A 15,401-nucleotide genomic window follows, 5' to 3' on the forward strand; every position below is an offset into this window, starting at 1 on the left:
TCAGATTTATAGTGCCCTCATTTCTCAGTGTGTACTGTGAAAAGAAATGGGAGAGCCACACACTGCTTGGCCACCCGTGTTTTCCAGCTGATGAGACCCCATAGTGTGGCAATTTACCACCATGGGACAGATGTGATTCTACCTTCTTAACGAGCACATAGCAGCCTGCAGGTGTCGATGGCAGCATCCAAAGTTTGGCATGTCTCATTGCACCACTGCCCCAGTACCTTTCGTCCTAGGCTGAGCACCTGCAAAGGCAGCACACCTCTCAGAGCTGCGAGGAGAGATTGGCAGAATCATGAATAAACAGACCCAGATTCAGCCCAACCCGAATTCAGGTGCCACAGGATGTTAGCATATTGATCGTATTCATGCCCCCCCATTACCCATTCAGACAGAAAAATAGTCACGTCCAGCAGGTGATTCAGTGCCCTAAAAGTCTCAGTTTCTAAATGAACATGTCTTTCTCTAATCACTTTAAAAGGGAACACCAGTAACAAAACTCCTAGCCACACCTTATTTAAGAGGGTAGAATAAATGGCAAGAGTGTAGCAAAAAGGCCCATAAACAGCAGAAACAATTTAATTTTATTTTTTTTTAAAAAAGGTGAATTTGCTAAAATTTTTGCCTGGACAGCTTTCGCTATAATAGCAGATCAGCAGGACAGACCAGTACAGAGCTACTCCAGGCAGTGTGGGCTACAGACTTCTGTGCTCAGAGCCCCACTAACAGGATAACCTGTGGCTCTGAGAGTTAAGGTTATGCACGTTCCTCACCAGACCAGGAGGCAGAAGTGGGAACGTGGTGGATAGCACACTCAGGTCACCCGAGCGGGGCAGAGAAGGAAAAGCTGGCCAGAAAATCAAAGTGGAAACTTAAGAGACACTCTGGGGGAGAAAAAAATCTGGCAAGTAAGCAAGCATCTCTGTCACTATGTGATTCAAGGAGGCACAGCATCTGACCTGCTGTAAACTCCACCAACACAGGCCAGCCGAGGAAGATGAGCAGAGCCAGCCTACGGCTTCATGCAGGGTGCTGACACACTAGAAAGCTATGTGTGGGAGCGCAGTCCCACCCACTGATGAGGTTGGGATGCTGATGAGAACCACATGAGCCCTCCAGTGACTGCACATTCCAGCATTATGTATCCATTCCCAGGGGAGCGGTGACCTGTTAAAGGCCATGCGATCCAAGCATGTTGCGAGCAACAAAACACTGGGGAGCCTCTGTCTTTTCTGCAGTGATGGGCCCATGGCTGATGGGTCTGCTCCTGAACGCAATTCATCGGCACCTAGAGGAGCATCCCCTAGAGCAGGCTGCCTCCCTGCTGTGCATTTTTATGTCTCTGTGCACATGTAGCTGAGAAAGGAAGAGCGAGAAAGCAGTCTTGCTAGAGTAAGGATGTTTGGAGTGTGTCCATACATGGTCAGATGTGAGATGTGGTTTTCATATCCCTGCATCTATTCTTGCACATAAGCCCATGTACGTGCACACATGGGTAATTCTCTGTTTAAGGATTATATGCCTCTGTCAGGATATACCGTTTTTTTTTACATCTGCCTCTGTCTGAGTGACTGCATGAAAAGGGTGGCCGTATGCTAACAGCCCTCGCCAGGCTGCATGCAGAGGGAAATGCACACCAATACCCCCTCTCTCTCCAAGGTAAAAAACAACGGATCTAATGTGATACAAATCAGAAGAAACACATCAGCCTCAGATAGGTCATGCTGAATTATGCCAGCAGAGAACCTAATTGAGTAGGTCTGGTGTACCAACATCAAGCAGGCATTCAGATGCCAGGCTGATGGACACTGTCAGGAAAGTAATAGAGTAATGCAATACAAAGAGCAGAACAAAGCCAAACAGGCACCTTTTCTACTTTATGCAGATTGAAGAGAGATGTTGACAAGTAATTAATTGCCTCCAGCCTACTTCCTGGGGTACTTTTCTTGGTCTGAAACTGATCCTTTATTTTGCTTTTCTCTTTTGATACTAGGGAAAAAAAAGTTTTTGACTGTGCGACAGTTGTATTTTTCTTGGTGAGAAGGAACAGTAAGCTGTGACATTTTACAAGAAAGCACACCTAAATGGACTGAATAAATAAGAAATCTGCACAATGCAATTGCAGGCAGTAATTAATTTTCACAGTGCAAAGCAGTTCTCTAGGAGAGAATTGCAGAAGCAGTGATGGGCAGTTCTATGAACTGCGATTTAGCACAGTGGTTTGTTGCAAACAAAATCAGATTGAAAAAGATGAGTTATCAGCACAGGACAAGAACAATCTTTCACTCATGGTGTTTGCTGCCATGTGAACTTCACCTTCTTTTCCCATAGCAGATAACAGGACCTACTACCTTTCTGCCCCTCAAAGCACTAGCACATTAAGCACCATGTTCATGGCTCATATTCAAAGCTAAAATCTACTGCTTTCATACTATTAAAACAGCTGTGAATTTGATGGCAAATGCTGGTTCTTCTTTTTTCTCTGCTTTAAAGGACTTTGCCACTTCAAAAGAATATTCAGAATGAATATTCAGAAGGCCAGGTCCTCAAAATAGCACAAGTTAGGTACTGCTGTTAGCAGCCAGACTCTCAAAAGAGCTCAGCAGTGTGTATGGTTTAATAATCTCTCCTTTGGCCCTTTTTTTTCATAATGTAGCCCTTTGACACACCTCTTCTATACTGATAAATACAGAGTAGGTGGGGAGCAAGTAAAATAATCCTTTTGTTTTATTCTTCCTCCTGGATCAACTAAGCCCCACCTGCCACATAGCCAAGCCGTGTTAACTAGACACACTCCCTGCTGCCCCGCAAGGAGCCCTGCCCATCCCCTCACCACTGCCTTATCAGTCCTTCAGATATGTCTAATCATCTGTGTCCTTCCTTCCTTCCCTAAAAATCACCTAACACCCCACTCCTGTGCACCAGAGCACGGAATAACAAGCCCGGCCTTCAGGCCTCCGCGTCAGATCAGCGCAGGGGGGTTTCCAGAGTCTCTTCTTTGCCCTGCCGCCTTCCGCTCCCCCCATACACCTTATCAGGCGACAGCAGCTGCCTCAGGAGCAGCTACTGACCTTGGGCCACTACAAAGGCCGGGTCCACATGTGCCGACGTCCTCTTGTCTCACATGGCTGGTCTGTGATCTCCTCGGGAAGGGATGAGTGCAGTCTGTCGGTGATTCCTGTATTCCTTCCAGCGCTAGCATTCGTGGCTGCCCAGCTGCAGAGCAATTCGCCTTTGCAAGGTGTCATCTTGTGCTCCTTCCTGCTTCAGTGGCAACCGGCTGTGTCACTTTCCTCACTGAAATCTCCACCATTTTCAAAGGCTTTCCCTTACGCGTGTGATTGCCTGGTCCCATACTGGTGGTCTCCCGAAGCTCACACCCCTGCCAGGCCCTACACAGAACTGATCCCTGGTGTGTCTTCACTGCCTCAGGCAAGACCTGCTCCAGGGTTCGTTCCCCCTGGAGCCTCTGTTTTATTCAACAGCATCATCTTCATAGAATCGTTAGGGTTGGAAAAGGCCTTCAAGATCATCTGGTCCAGCCATCCCCCTACCACCAATGTCACCCACTAACCCATGTCCCCAAGCACCACGTCCAACCTTGCCTTAAACACCCCCAGGGACGGTGACCCCACCACCTCCCTGGGCAACCCCTTCCCCTTCTGCTCCAGCCACTGCTGCCACAGAAACAGGGAAAAGCAGTTCTTAAGGTGGGGAAGCGAGGGTTTTTATCTGATTTGCGTGTTTTGAACTGAGCTGTATCCCAGGGAGGGTCAGGGAGCCGCCGAGCGAGGCTGGGCCTGTCAGCAGGGTAACGGCATCATCTAGTGGCCGGACACGTCCCTCGCACGGTGCATTGCAGGGAGCCGAGACCTCTTTTCCTCACACACGAACTGGAATTGCCAGATGAAGTGGGAATGGTTTTAAGGGGGGGTTAATGGAGGGCGACTTGTGAAGGAAGCTGCCAGAGGGCCCCCGGGAGCCCCTGTGTATGAGACACGGAGGGGAATTGGCCGTTCCCTGCCACCCTCTCCACAAGAACAGACTAGAATACAAACACTTATTGACTTCACCTCACTGATTTCCTCTACCTCTAAATAAAATACATGAAACTTTCCATTTCACTCAAATAGTGGACTCAATGCCCCTGATCGCCTGGCCAGGGTGGAGTGCAATTCCAATTGTTATCTGAGCGTGAGTCAGTGCCTTTCTTGAGCAATACAATCTTTAACTCAGCATTTCCAGGGTTTTCAATGTTTGGATTAAAAATCAAAGCAAAATAAAATAAACTTTTCCAACTCTTCTTGTTATTTTAGTACAGTTGTATTTACTCCAGCTGAATCTTAACTCCATCATAGCACAGTTCTTCCTGTGGGATTCTGCTGTTTGTGAAGCACTTGATTTATGATGAACTGCTGAAAATGACGTTTAGAGCTGCTACACAGCTGAGGATCTGCTACGCTATCCTTATTATTGTTGTTGCCAGAACATTTCTTACCTCAAAGACCCTTTGACAGCTCTCCTTCCCCCATCTCCACAGTCTTGCTTCCCAACTTTCTCCAGCAGTTGTGGTACATGCTGGACAGCAGTCATATTACAGTTAATATCAAGAAGACAAGCAGGGAATAAGTTTACTTTTCTGCACTGGGTGCTGTTGTTTTGGTGACATCCTATTCATTATGCATTTCTGGTGTTTATTTCCCTTCTCAGGGTGCAGTGCTCTGTGTTGATTAATCCCAAATGTTTCCTGGTTTCCTCCAGTCCCTGTTGCTTTCATCTCCTCAGACTTCAGTACATTTTGTTTCCATCCTCCTGTGTCTGCCTGTGTCCCTTTCTGCTGCAGTGTCATCCCAAAATGTTGTAGCACAATGCCAGAGAGACCTCATCCACAAGAGGCATCCCCTCAGGAGCAAGTTTGTGTTTGCTTGATGTAGAAAACCTTCAGCCACCAGAAGCCTTGGGTTGGCTTCCAAGTTGTAAATGGAAGATGGGGAGCAGAGGAAGCACATGCCATTTCCAAAAAATAAAAAATAAAAATAAGAGAAATCACACCCTAGCATGTTTCAGCATGGAAGAGACTTAGGACTAGACGTGTTGATAAGGACATGGGGACATAAAGCAGGTTAGCATGAAAGGTGAGTTGAAACAAGCATCTGTCACCAGGAAACCTCTTTTTTAACTGCTGTTTTTCTTTCTTGTGGCAGGTGATGGACAGCTCGATGCCCCTGATTGGTGAGCATGTGGAAGAGGACAGACAGCTTATAGCCGATCTGGTTGTTTCCAAAATGACTCAGCTTGTCACCACTGCTGGATCTACCCCATCACCGCTGAGGCCTTGGGTAAGACAGAATATCAACCTTTTGGCCAAGCTGCTTTCCTGAACTCTGTTTCGCTCTCTTCTCCCTGTAAATATCAGCCAGTCAGACATCCCATGGAGATGAACAGTCCCATACCAGAGTGACTGACTCCTGCTCTTACGGAGAAGTCTCTTGCAGATCTTTGCATTGGGTGCCCTGAGAAATAGCTCAATCTCCTGCCCTCTCCTTTCATGTAACTGTGGCATCACATGGTGGGGGAGGAGAGGGGGAGGGCACGCATCTAGGCATTTTGCCTTGCTAAATCAAATCCTATTCTAGATTCATATTGCAGACAGCATTTCTAGAGGTGCTTGTAACTCCCAGCTTCACTTCCATCTAAAACCAGTCCTCAGGATAGGTTTCATTCCAGTTTTTACATCTCTGGTGAAAATCTGTGCTTCCCAAATAGGAGAGTGGGAATTTCCACCCTGACTTGTTTCATTTCTCAATGCAGCCTCGCTTCTTTGGAGATGCCCTTTACCCACTTTATCAGTAGGAGGCCTGACTACTGCTGAATTCCTATAATAACCTGTCATTTTTGCATTTAAGCTGACCCCTTCGCACTCCTCATGGCACATTCATTCCCTGAGTATATGCACTGTTACCTCTTTCAGTGTCTAGAAGGGAGCCAAGCAGGAAGGGTTGAGAACAACAGAAATCTGTACAAAAGAAAGGGCAGAAGAGTAATCAGGCTGAGTGATAATACTGACTGCAACACACTGGAAAAGTTTCCATTTCCACTCAAGAGATAAAGTGAGAGGAAGGACTGTGGCTCTCTGTCTCTGCTGTATGACAGCCTACTCCCTGCTAGACCTGGACCCCAGCATGCAGTGCATTCAGAGTAAATCCAAAGCAAACTTTAGGTAGAGTGAGGGGAACCTTTAATAGACACTAAAAATGCTTTGGGACAGTGAAAGTCATAGAGAATGGATAGGATTTACTCTGGCCAAAGTGAAACCAACAACTGACCCTGAAATAACCAAGATAAAGAGTGTATAAACTAAGAGCAAAGGGGAAGCCTGCAGAAGAACATGGACAGATGCATATATTGTCTATATCTGTACAGGACTGGATTGAATTGCAACAGAACTAAAACAGGGTCAAAGGAAAACAAAACAAATGGTCTTGGAAGCATAAGATGTCAAATAGAAGACTTACGTTAAAAAAAAGGTTTCTCAACAAGAAATGATATAGCACAAACAGTTAGGAAATGTACTTTTAGTAAGAAAACTATTCAAAAGCTCCCTACTATTAGAAGTCAAGCTTTATGGATGCTATTTAAGAGAACGTTGTTCTCCTGAATGCGTATATACATTTCTGATCTGCTCCTAAATGAGGAATGCAAGAAATAAACTTCTAGGGTTAAATCACAAAGTGAAAGAAGACATTCAAGACAAACAGAAAAAAAATCTTCCAGATTTGGAAATCTGACATTTTAAAAGATATTTATGCACACAAATCATTCATGCATACAATCACACAAGTAATAAAAGGAAACTTTAAAAGGATAGAATTTTATTTTAAAGATCAGATAGAGGGAAGAGTGAAACAAATTCTCTGAGTTCAGCAGATGACAGAACCCCACCAAAGCATTGGTGAGCTTTATGGATCATCCGATGTTAAGGGAGAAAGGGAAGACAACAGAGACAGTGCTGGGACTCCAGTGAATTTAATTGCTGAAAGTGGAGAACTTCTTAAATCATACATAGATTTTCCCAGTCAGTCATGCAGGGCAGAGAGCAAAAGCAGTTATTAAATTGCTGATAGCTGATATTTTTAAAAATTATTAAGCCCCCAGACCCAGCTGGCTACATCCAATGACGTGAATTTAGGAAGTGACTCAGCTGCCAAGAAAAAAGTGCAATTTCATTAGAAACAGTTATTGCTCCAGAGGATTGGTGTATAACAAATACAACATTTGTGTTTAAAAAGGCTACAAGACTAACATAGAAAAAATTACGTAAGGAAGTCATGGATCTTACACATGATCTCAGCAATTAATTTAAAAAATAATACAAAAGATTAATAAACCTACAGAAACATGGCTTAAGAGCATCCACCACAATATCTTTTTTCAAAGAAAAATGTCCCATTAATCTTCCTTTCCATTCTTTGTCCATCAACTCTTTGAGAATTTGTTCATAAAGTGGTAGACAGCAGGCAATCGGCCAAAATAATGTAACTAGACTGTCACAAAGCCTCAGGGAAGGTAGCAGACAAGAGCTATTAAAAAAGCAAGCAAATAGGGTCTAGAAGGCAAAGTTTCATTGTGAAGCAAATGCCTCAGATGAAGACACGGATATGATAGATGTTAAATCTTGCAAACAGTCAAGGACATTGGGTGGCCATCACTCCTGCATCTCTCCACCTCAAAATTGCTTTGCCTTCATCTCTGAGAAGCCTTGGGTTGGCTGTGGGCAGAGGCAACAGAGGTCAATATGAGATCTTATTCCCTTTCTTTGGCTGATCTAATCAGGATGTTTTATGTTATTTCCAGTATAATTCCTGCAACACCAAGACAATGTTTAAGTGTCCCAAGCGATGTAGGACTAGAAGCTATGGAATAGAAAATTCCCAGGTTTTCCTTCCCATCCATTTAGCTTGTCACAGATAAATTGTGTACAAGATTGGCTGACAACATCATTGTTGTCAGTATGTTAGTCAGTTGAAACTCATTTCAGTGCTTCCAGCTATGAAACATTTCTTCCCACTTCCAGAATCACTTAGCTCGTTCTCTTGACCTTCCAGGAGCTTCAACAACCCCTTTATCATTGTGTTCTCCATATAAATAATCCAGCACATACCAGTCTATCTGTCTCCAACTTCCCTTGCTCTTTCATAAACAATTTTGTGCAATAGGCTTACTCAGACTTTTGTTAACCTTGGACCAGCCCTCCGTGCAACAATTCTGTTTTGCTTAATCTGTTTATTAAAATATCTGTCAGAAAGAGTAAACAGTGAGAGAGAAGAAAGTGCAGATGGCACCAACTTATTTGGGTTAGCCAGGACCAGGGATGTCAGCGAAGAACTTCTGAGAGAGCTATGTATGTTAAGTCACCACAACAGCAAACCGTACCGAAGACTGAAAAGTAAGCTAAACTGGGGTAGAGAGAGGGAGAACATAAACTGTATATATACCTTGTAAGTCCTGCTAACCGTTTCTCTTAAGAAAGACACTGTTGCAAACAGACTAACGAAAACCATTGCTCAGCCTATGGTTGTGCTGACAAGGGAGAAGCAGGGAATTTGGATGCACAAGGAATGAGTTGGTGAGGTATACAGAGAACCAAGACACTGCTTCATCTGGAATAACACAAGCAGACACGCTTTGGGCAGCTGCAGAAAGGATCACAAAGCCAGGAAAGAGAAGTGGGTGATGAAAATGATTAGGAGCCTGGAAACATTCCCATGGAGGGACCAAAGGGATTCAACCTGTTGGCTTTAGAAAGGACATGAATGGGACTGAGGGCAGTAAAAACCTGCAAAATAATGAATGGCCTAGCGAAGGTAGGTTGTGAGAACTATTCTCAAACTCAAAGTAATGGAGTTAAGAAGTTGGGAAAGTTGTAAGATTGAAATGGTCTGAGTGACAATATAAAAAATAAAAATAAAAAAAAAATACCTGGAACTATTGCAAAGATTTTGCAGAGCAGATCATAAACTTTATGTTCCAGGGTTTGAGCTGGACCTTACTTAGGAGCAATCAAGATGAGACGCCTCAGGGTAAAAAGATGATTACTCCATAGACATTTCCATGGTTCATCCCTCCTTCCTTTGGAACATCTGGTGCTGGCAACTGTCCAAAATGGGAGATGGGACTAAGAGATCCCTCGGGCCTGATAAATTTGGCAATTCCCGATTACCTAAAAAACATTATGAACTGTAACTTCACCGTTATTCCCTGTGAACAAACAATTTATATGCTCCTTATTACTTAGCTCTCAATTTCAGTCCCTTGAAAATTTACCAGCCAGATGCTGTGTGTGTGTATTTAAGGAACACTTCAGGACTCCACTGCTCCTATATTACATCTGGGCTTCTCTTTGGGGACTCTGTATTAACTGGAATAGCTTTTTTTTTTTTTTTCTCTAGCCTCCACAAGTTCAGCCTCAGTCAGTGAAAACTCAGCCTGGACCTCAGCTCGCACAACTGTCTCAGCCACGGCCTCCTCCACAAGGTACAGTTATTTGGGACCCATGACAGTATGGACTGTAAGACATCAGTTTGCTTTCTAAACAAACACTCTCAGGATAAAGGTTTCGGTCATAGTCCCAATTCACTGATAAGCAGGAAGCAAATTCATTGTACTTTTAAAGCAGCTACTGTAAAATCCCGTATCAGCTCTGAAAGTGGGCTGAAAATTCAATACAGATCCAGTTGATAACTCTGTTAGGACTTGGCTCAGCAAAGAAAGGCCACTTGAAATGGCACTGGAGCAGGATTTGGGGCACAGAGTGTATTTGTGTTTGTACAGAGCTGTAGCGGCGAGAAGTATTAAGAAGGGATAGTGAGATTTGAGGGTCTACTACCAATATTGCTAAAGCCACCTTCTGATAATGCTGGAACAGATGCTCAGATAGTAGTAGGGTGCACCGCTTTTTTACATCAAAATGCTTTTCTCATGAAGGGACTGTTGACCCAAACCTGCAGATTCAGCTTTCATTTCCTTTAGAGCTGGTATTCCAGTGACTCTTCTTTCTCAATGCAGGAAGCACTTGATGAGAATAAGAAGTATTAGTTACATGGAAAAGTACAGCACATTGAAACGACTTCCTTTGGGGGGAGCAGCAGGGCTTCTTTGAAGAGGTAGAGAAATGGACAAAAACTCCAGAGACACCACTGTTAGATATTGGATTTCCCTTATCTTTTTTGCATAAAAGTAGTCTGAGTAGTCTCTCCTCATAGCAAAACCCATTCCTCCATATAGATATTTGCTTGTTTTCCACATGACCTTCTTCATGCTTATACGCACACATCCCTTTCAGGTGGGCCACGCCAACCTCAGGCATCTCAGCCTCCACGGACAAACGCCCCTCCACAGCAACGGCTCTCTCCTCAAGGACAGCAGCCCCAGAGTCCCATGTCCACTTCACCTCAGCAGCAAAGGTCACCTGGATCTCCACAGCAAGTTCGATCAGCAACTGGGTCCTCTCCAGTCCAGGCTTCCAAAGCAGGCGTCTTCCCACCACAGCAGCCCAGACCCCCTGCTCAAGGCCGGGCTCCTAGCCAGCCAAGCCCCACTGAAACGTCCAAGCAGCAAGCCAACCCACACCCGCATCTGAAGTAGGTGCTCAGTTAAACCACTGATAACTGTAGATAGTAGAATAAGGCTATCAAAAAAGTATCCTGAGCTGGCATGAAGAACTTATCACCTGTTGTCAGGCAGCAGTCCCCAAAGACAAAGGCCTGGACAGCTGCGAGTGACTCCAGAGGTACAAGTACCTGAGCAGAACTCAGGCCACCACTGAACTGTTGTCAGGAAGAACAAGTTTTAGGTTACATCTCAAAGATACCACATTCTTACTCTTGTTTGTATGCTCATTGTTAAATGCATGCTGTACCCTGGCCATATCAATGCAGCTACTTCCTTCTCAGCAGGGTATATAATCCTTATCCTTACAGACTGTAAGCAGCACATTATTGACCAGAAAGCTTGACAAGAGTAATTCCTTCACTTCTCTTTGGATGCAGGAGCCACACAAGGTTCTTTACTGGGCAATTATTTGCAATTGCTAGCAAAATGGGTGGGGACATGGCTACCACTTTGTACAAAACCTTGTGCTCTGTGTTTGAAATCAAAGGATCGCCATGCATGGTGTGGCTGATTAAAGGTGATCCTCAGTAGGAATCCATTATTCTGTATTAACGGTGAAATAACGTCAATGTTTGTCACAGCAGTAGCATCAAGAATTGCATGTTTTTAATCATATGCCTTCATAAACAGGTACTAGTATGGACTGTGATAGTAGATTAGATCCACTTGCCCATCCCTCATTCCTCCTATACTCCCCAGATCCTGGACGTCTTAGCATATGGAGATTCTCTTTGCTTACATCTTTTTTTCCTCACATGTAATTGTGACAGAGGACAAAGCATCAGTAACCAGCTTTGAATAACTGCCTTCTCCTGCTGAGTCTCAGTGTCAACTCTGTTTTCCATTTCAGCAAATCGCAGTCCCTGACAAACACCTTCAGCATATCTGAATCATCTCAGCGGGGAAACCCCAACGAAGATGAAGCAAAAGCTGAGACCATCCGCAACCTGAGGAAATCATTTGCTAGCCTGTTTTCTGATTAACAGCCCTGCAGCTGGATCTGTGCTTTGCTCAGCCTTCACTCTTCATATACCCAATGTCATCCTGGAATATACTCAGTGGCACCCAGCAATTACAGCTAATACCTGGGTAAAAGGAATTTAGAAAACAACAGTTGTTTTAATACAAAGAAAATATTCTAATAACGGCCTGAAAAGTGACTGTATAAAAGTGGCACTATTTCATTTGTTTTTCGTGCATAATCAGAATCATGTATGTTCAAATGACTGAGTTGTAAATCAAATTTTACTCCTGCTAACCCGTGTGTAGTCAACAGTTATTACAGTGCAAACTAGATTTTATTTCGGTTTGTATGTAGTCCATACAATTGCTAACTTCCAATTACAGAATCCTTGTTGAGGCTAAGATAAAAGAAAACAGAAATCTGCTTATTTCAGAAGCAGATGTGCAAACGGAGGCACATATTCATTGACTGATGAAGTGAGCATGCCTGAGCATGGAAACACAGTGAACTGTGGAACTTCATATTACCAACTTTACTAAAAGTCACTTTTCAGAGTAAAATTACACATTCAAGTTAAATACAGTACCAGGCATCAGTAAACACCGAAGATCACATGAGCAGGTCATCCAGATGAACTGCTGGTTTGTTCCAGATCACTCTGCTCATAGCAGTTAAAACGTCTGTTTCATGCCTTGCATTTAAGTCCCCAGCACATGATTCCTGAGTTCTGAGAGAAAAACGTCACGTTCTAACCCTGTAGCCTTAGCTCAAAAATAACCTGAGAAGTGGGCCTTCCACAAGAAAAAAGGGGGGAAGAAAACTTCTTTCCCTGTCCCCAGAAACACTAGGGAGTTCATATCCACAGTTCACACAAATTTCAGACAAAAGCCAGCTACACTCCAAGCACTTAGGTGACTTGGTCACATCTGGCTAAGGATGTCCCCCAGGAACATGGTTAATTAATAGCAGAGCTGATGAAGTGCACATACTTGTGTGCTGAGTGTTCCATAATACAGATCAGACAGAGAGATGGAGTGAAATCCTGTCTTGCTCCTCGAACTCCCATTGACTGGGGTGAGTGCACAATGAATCAAGGTGACAGACCTGCGATAGAACAGGAAAACTGTCATTTCAAAATAAGATGAGCTGGGCTCCATCCAGAGACACCAAGCAATGGGAAGGCACGTATGCAATTGCCCCAAGCAGGTAACAATCTTCCAGAGAAGACAGAGAGAGAGATCTCTGCTGGCTGTGGTTTCCCTCAAGTTTTGTCAAGTACTTGAGTCACAAATCAGCTTGAAGGCCAGACTTCTGGCTTTACGCTTTCCTTTGCAGCTTCACATCAGTTGCTCTTAGGCATACCAAGGGAGGAAGGGAGGTCAGTAAGCTAAAAACATTGGAGCCAATGGCACAGATTTTTGCTGTCACTTGAAGAGAGAGGTCCTCAAATCAGCAAAACCAACAGCAATAGTTGCCATTTTGGATCTCATGATTCACTGGTGGGAACGAAGCCAAACAAACTATTCCTGCACAGCACCTGTAATGAACATCTAGATCCAACGCAGTCACCTGGACCTCGCATGACCAACCCCTGAGCAGGCCTGCACACATATAATAGCTTTTGTGACCTGTGCACTTTCAGGCAAGTAACTGCATAGCTTTTCCAGCTTGGGAGGCTCTCGAGAGACTCATCTGGACCAATGATTTATACCTCACATTTCGAATTAAAGAATCACCCTATCCCCTAATGATTTATCTTTTTTTTTTTTTTTCAGCTCTACCATTGTCCTTCCAGGTTTGCTAAGCAGTTTACAATGTTGCATCATAAATACATGTCACTGCCTGAGAAAGAAAACAGACCCTGCTGTTCCGCAGCCTCCAGGAGCAATAAAAGAGTGACAAATGACCTTGAGCAAACACTGTCCCACTAGCAAGAACAATAGCAGATTAACAGGCTCCGCTATATGGAGAGAGGTAACACAACCCTGGTGGGAGAGGATTTCCTTCTGTAGTGCTTCCCTCAGCATAGCTTATGCCTTTCCCCTACTACACAGTCACCAGAAATGCAAAGATAGATATAGAAGTTTACTGCCAGAATCCTCAATTGTTCTATCAGATCTTTTTACATCTCTCTTACCAATACAGCCTATACAAAAATGAAGTGACTACTGACATGGCCCCTTAAAACGACCCCAGTTGCTCACTGAAACCACAGCAGTGGAATCATTTGCTGGTGCTGCACTTGAGCACAGCAGGGCTGTCCTGTAGCTGACCACTGCAGCAGCATAGCACTGTTGGTTTGATGCCCAGCTGCAATCTCAGACCTGCCTGCAGCTCCCAACTGTCATCTTTCAAGGGACAAGCAAACAGGATGGGATTTCACCCCCTTCTAGCTCCAGCTTGCAAAAATGAGTAAAACCAACAGGCAGCATCAGCTTATCCTGCCTATTTCTATAGTTCCTAAAAAGTATTTTCAGTTGTGTCCACAAGAGTGCTTTAATGAACACACTGAGCTGATGCCCTCAGTTAAAATGATGAAATGCTGTGCTGTGCCCTATAAATATTCTAACAGTACACTTCAATCTACAAACTAGATGTTGTGGCTAACAGATGATTCACAAATGCACCATTGTATGTTCACGTTATCACTTTCAATGCAGGGCTTCTATTCCTAAATCCCTACAATCTAACAAAGCAACAGAGAGAGGAAATACAAGGATTATATTCTCCATTTTACGAGTCATGAACTAAGGTATACCCAACTATTTAGGTGTCTAGATATAACAGCTGGAGTTAAGTACAGTTAAAAAGGCAACATAGAAGTTGGTGAATAGAAGTTACATTTAAATCACAGGACAGACATGCCCCACAGCATGCCTTGGGGTCTTTCTCACAGCTGTGAAAACTGAACACCTGGTCAGAGCACACTGGGTCTCCCTTTTGTCCTGCATGCTTTAATTTTCTTCACATGGAAGCCAGGAAACATGAATAGATGTGTGTTTGGATTCAGCCCAAGAAGCCGGGACACAGCTAAGACACCCACTCATATCCACCACCTGGAAAATGATTTTACAGTTTGCTGTTTAGATACACACCGAGACACATCTTGACCTTCTTGTAATATCTAGGTGTGGTATTTCAAGAGGAATGTAACTCACGTTCTCATGCAATTAAACATCTTGTATAAAGCTAGGGCTCAACACAGCAGTTCTGCTCCAGTAACTGCAGCTGTATCTTCTCTTTCACTGATCACAGACAGGTACATAGGACCTTATACCTTGCATACACCCTTTTTTTTTTTTTTTTTTTTTTTTTTTAATATAGTTGTCTTAAATTTTAGGACGAAGGTAAAACAATAGAGAAAAAATAAGTTTCTGATTTCCAAATGAATGTTAGTAGTGACTACACAGCACTGGATACAGATGAACAGTACAGGCAAGGAATGGGGGACACTTTAATGCAATTCACCTTTTGTGGTGTCTCTTCTGTCATTTGCAAACAGAAATGACACATACACCTGTCTTAGAAGCTGCCAAATAACAAAAAAAAAGTAGCTGGTTCTCATATATTTCCTGTTTTCTTCTCATTTTATACTGTTGGTCCTGAGATATTCAAATAGCATTTCATGTACTGTTTTATGAATTAAGGGAACTCCTCTGTAGGAAACTCAACAGTTCAGGATAAGTCAGGTTCCTTTCTCTTTGGCTCACAATGCCTTCACTACAATGCGAAGCAACAAAGAAGAAAATGAAGGAATATCTTC

The 15,401-nt window shown here is 43.6% G+C and overlaps 1 protein-coding gene across 1 annotated transcript in view; it reads left to right on the forward strand.

The window, feature by feature from the left end:
• The window catches only part of SYN3 (synapsin III), a 189,523-nt gene extending 176,137 nt beyond the window's left edge, over positions 1-13,386 (forward strand). The window contains exons 11-14 of the mRNA XM_013092067.5: positions 5,208-5,342; positions 9,453-9,537; positions 10,346-10,643; positions 11,525-13,386. Coding sequence (XP_012947521.1) covers positions 5,208-5,342; positions 9,453-9,537; positions 10,346-10,643; positions 11,525-11,657 — 651 coding nt within the window. The 3' untranslated portion in view covers positions 11,658-13,386. The remainder of the gene's footprint in view (positions 1-5,207; positions 5,343-9,452; positions 9,538-10,345; positions 10,644-11,524) is intronic.
• Positions 13,387-15,401: the final 2,015 nt, after the last annotated feature.

Source organism: Anas platyrhynchos, chromosome 1 (genome assembly GCF_047663525.1).
Source record: "Anas platyrhynchos isolate ZD024472 breed Pekin duck chromosome 1, IASCAAS_PekinDuck_T2T, whole genome shotgun sequence".
In the NCBI taxonomy this organism is placed as follows: Eukaryota; Metazoa; Chordata; class Aves; order Anseriformes; family Anatidae; genus Anas; species Anas platyrhynchos.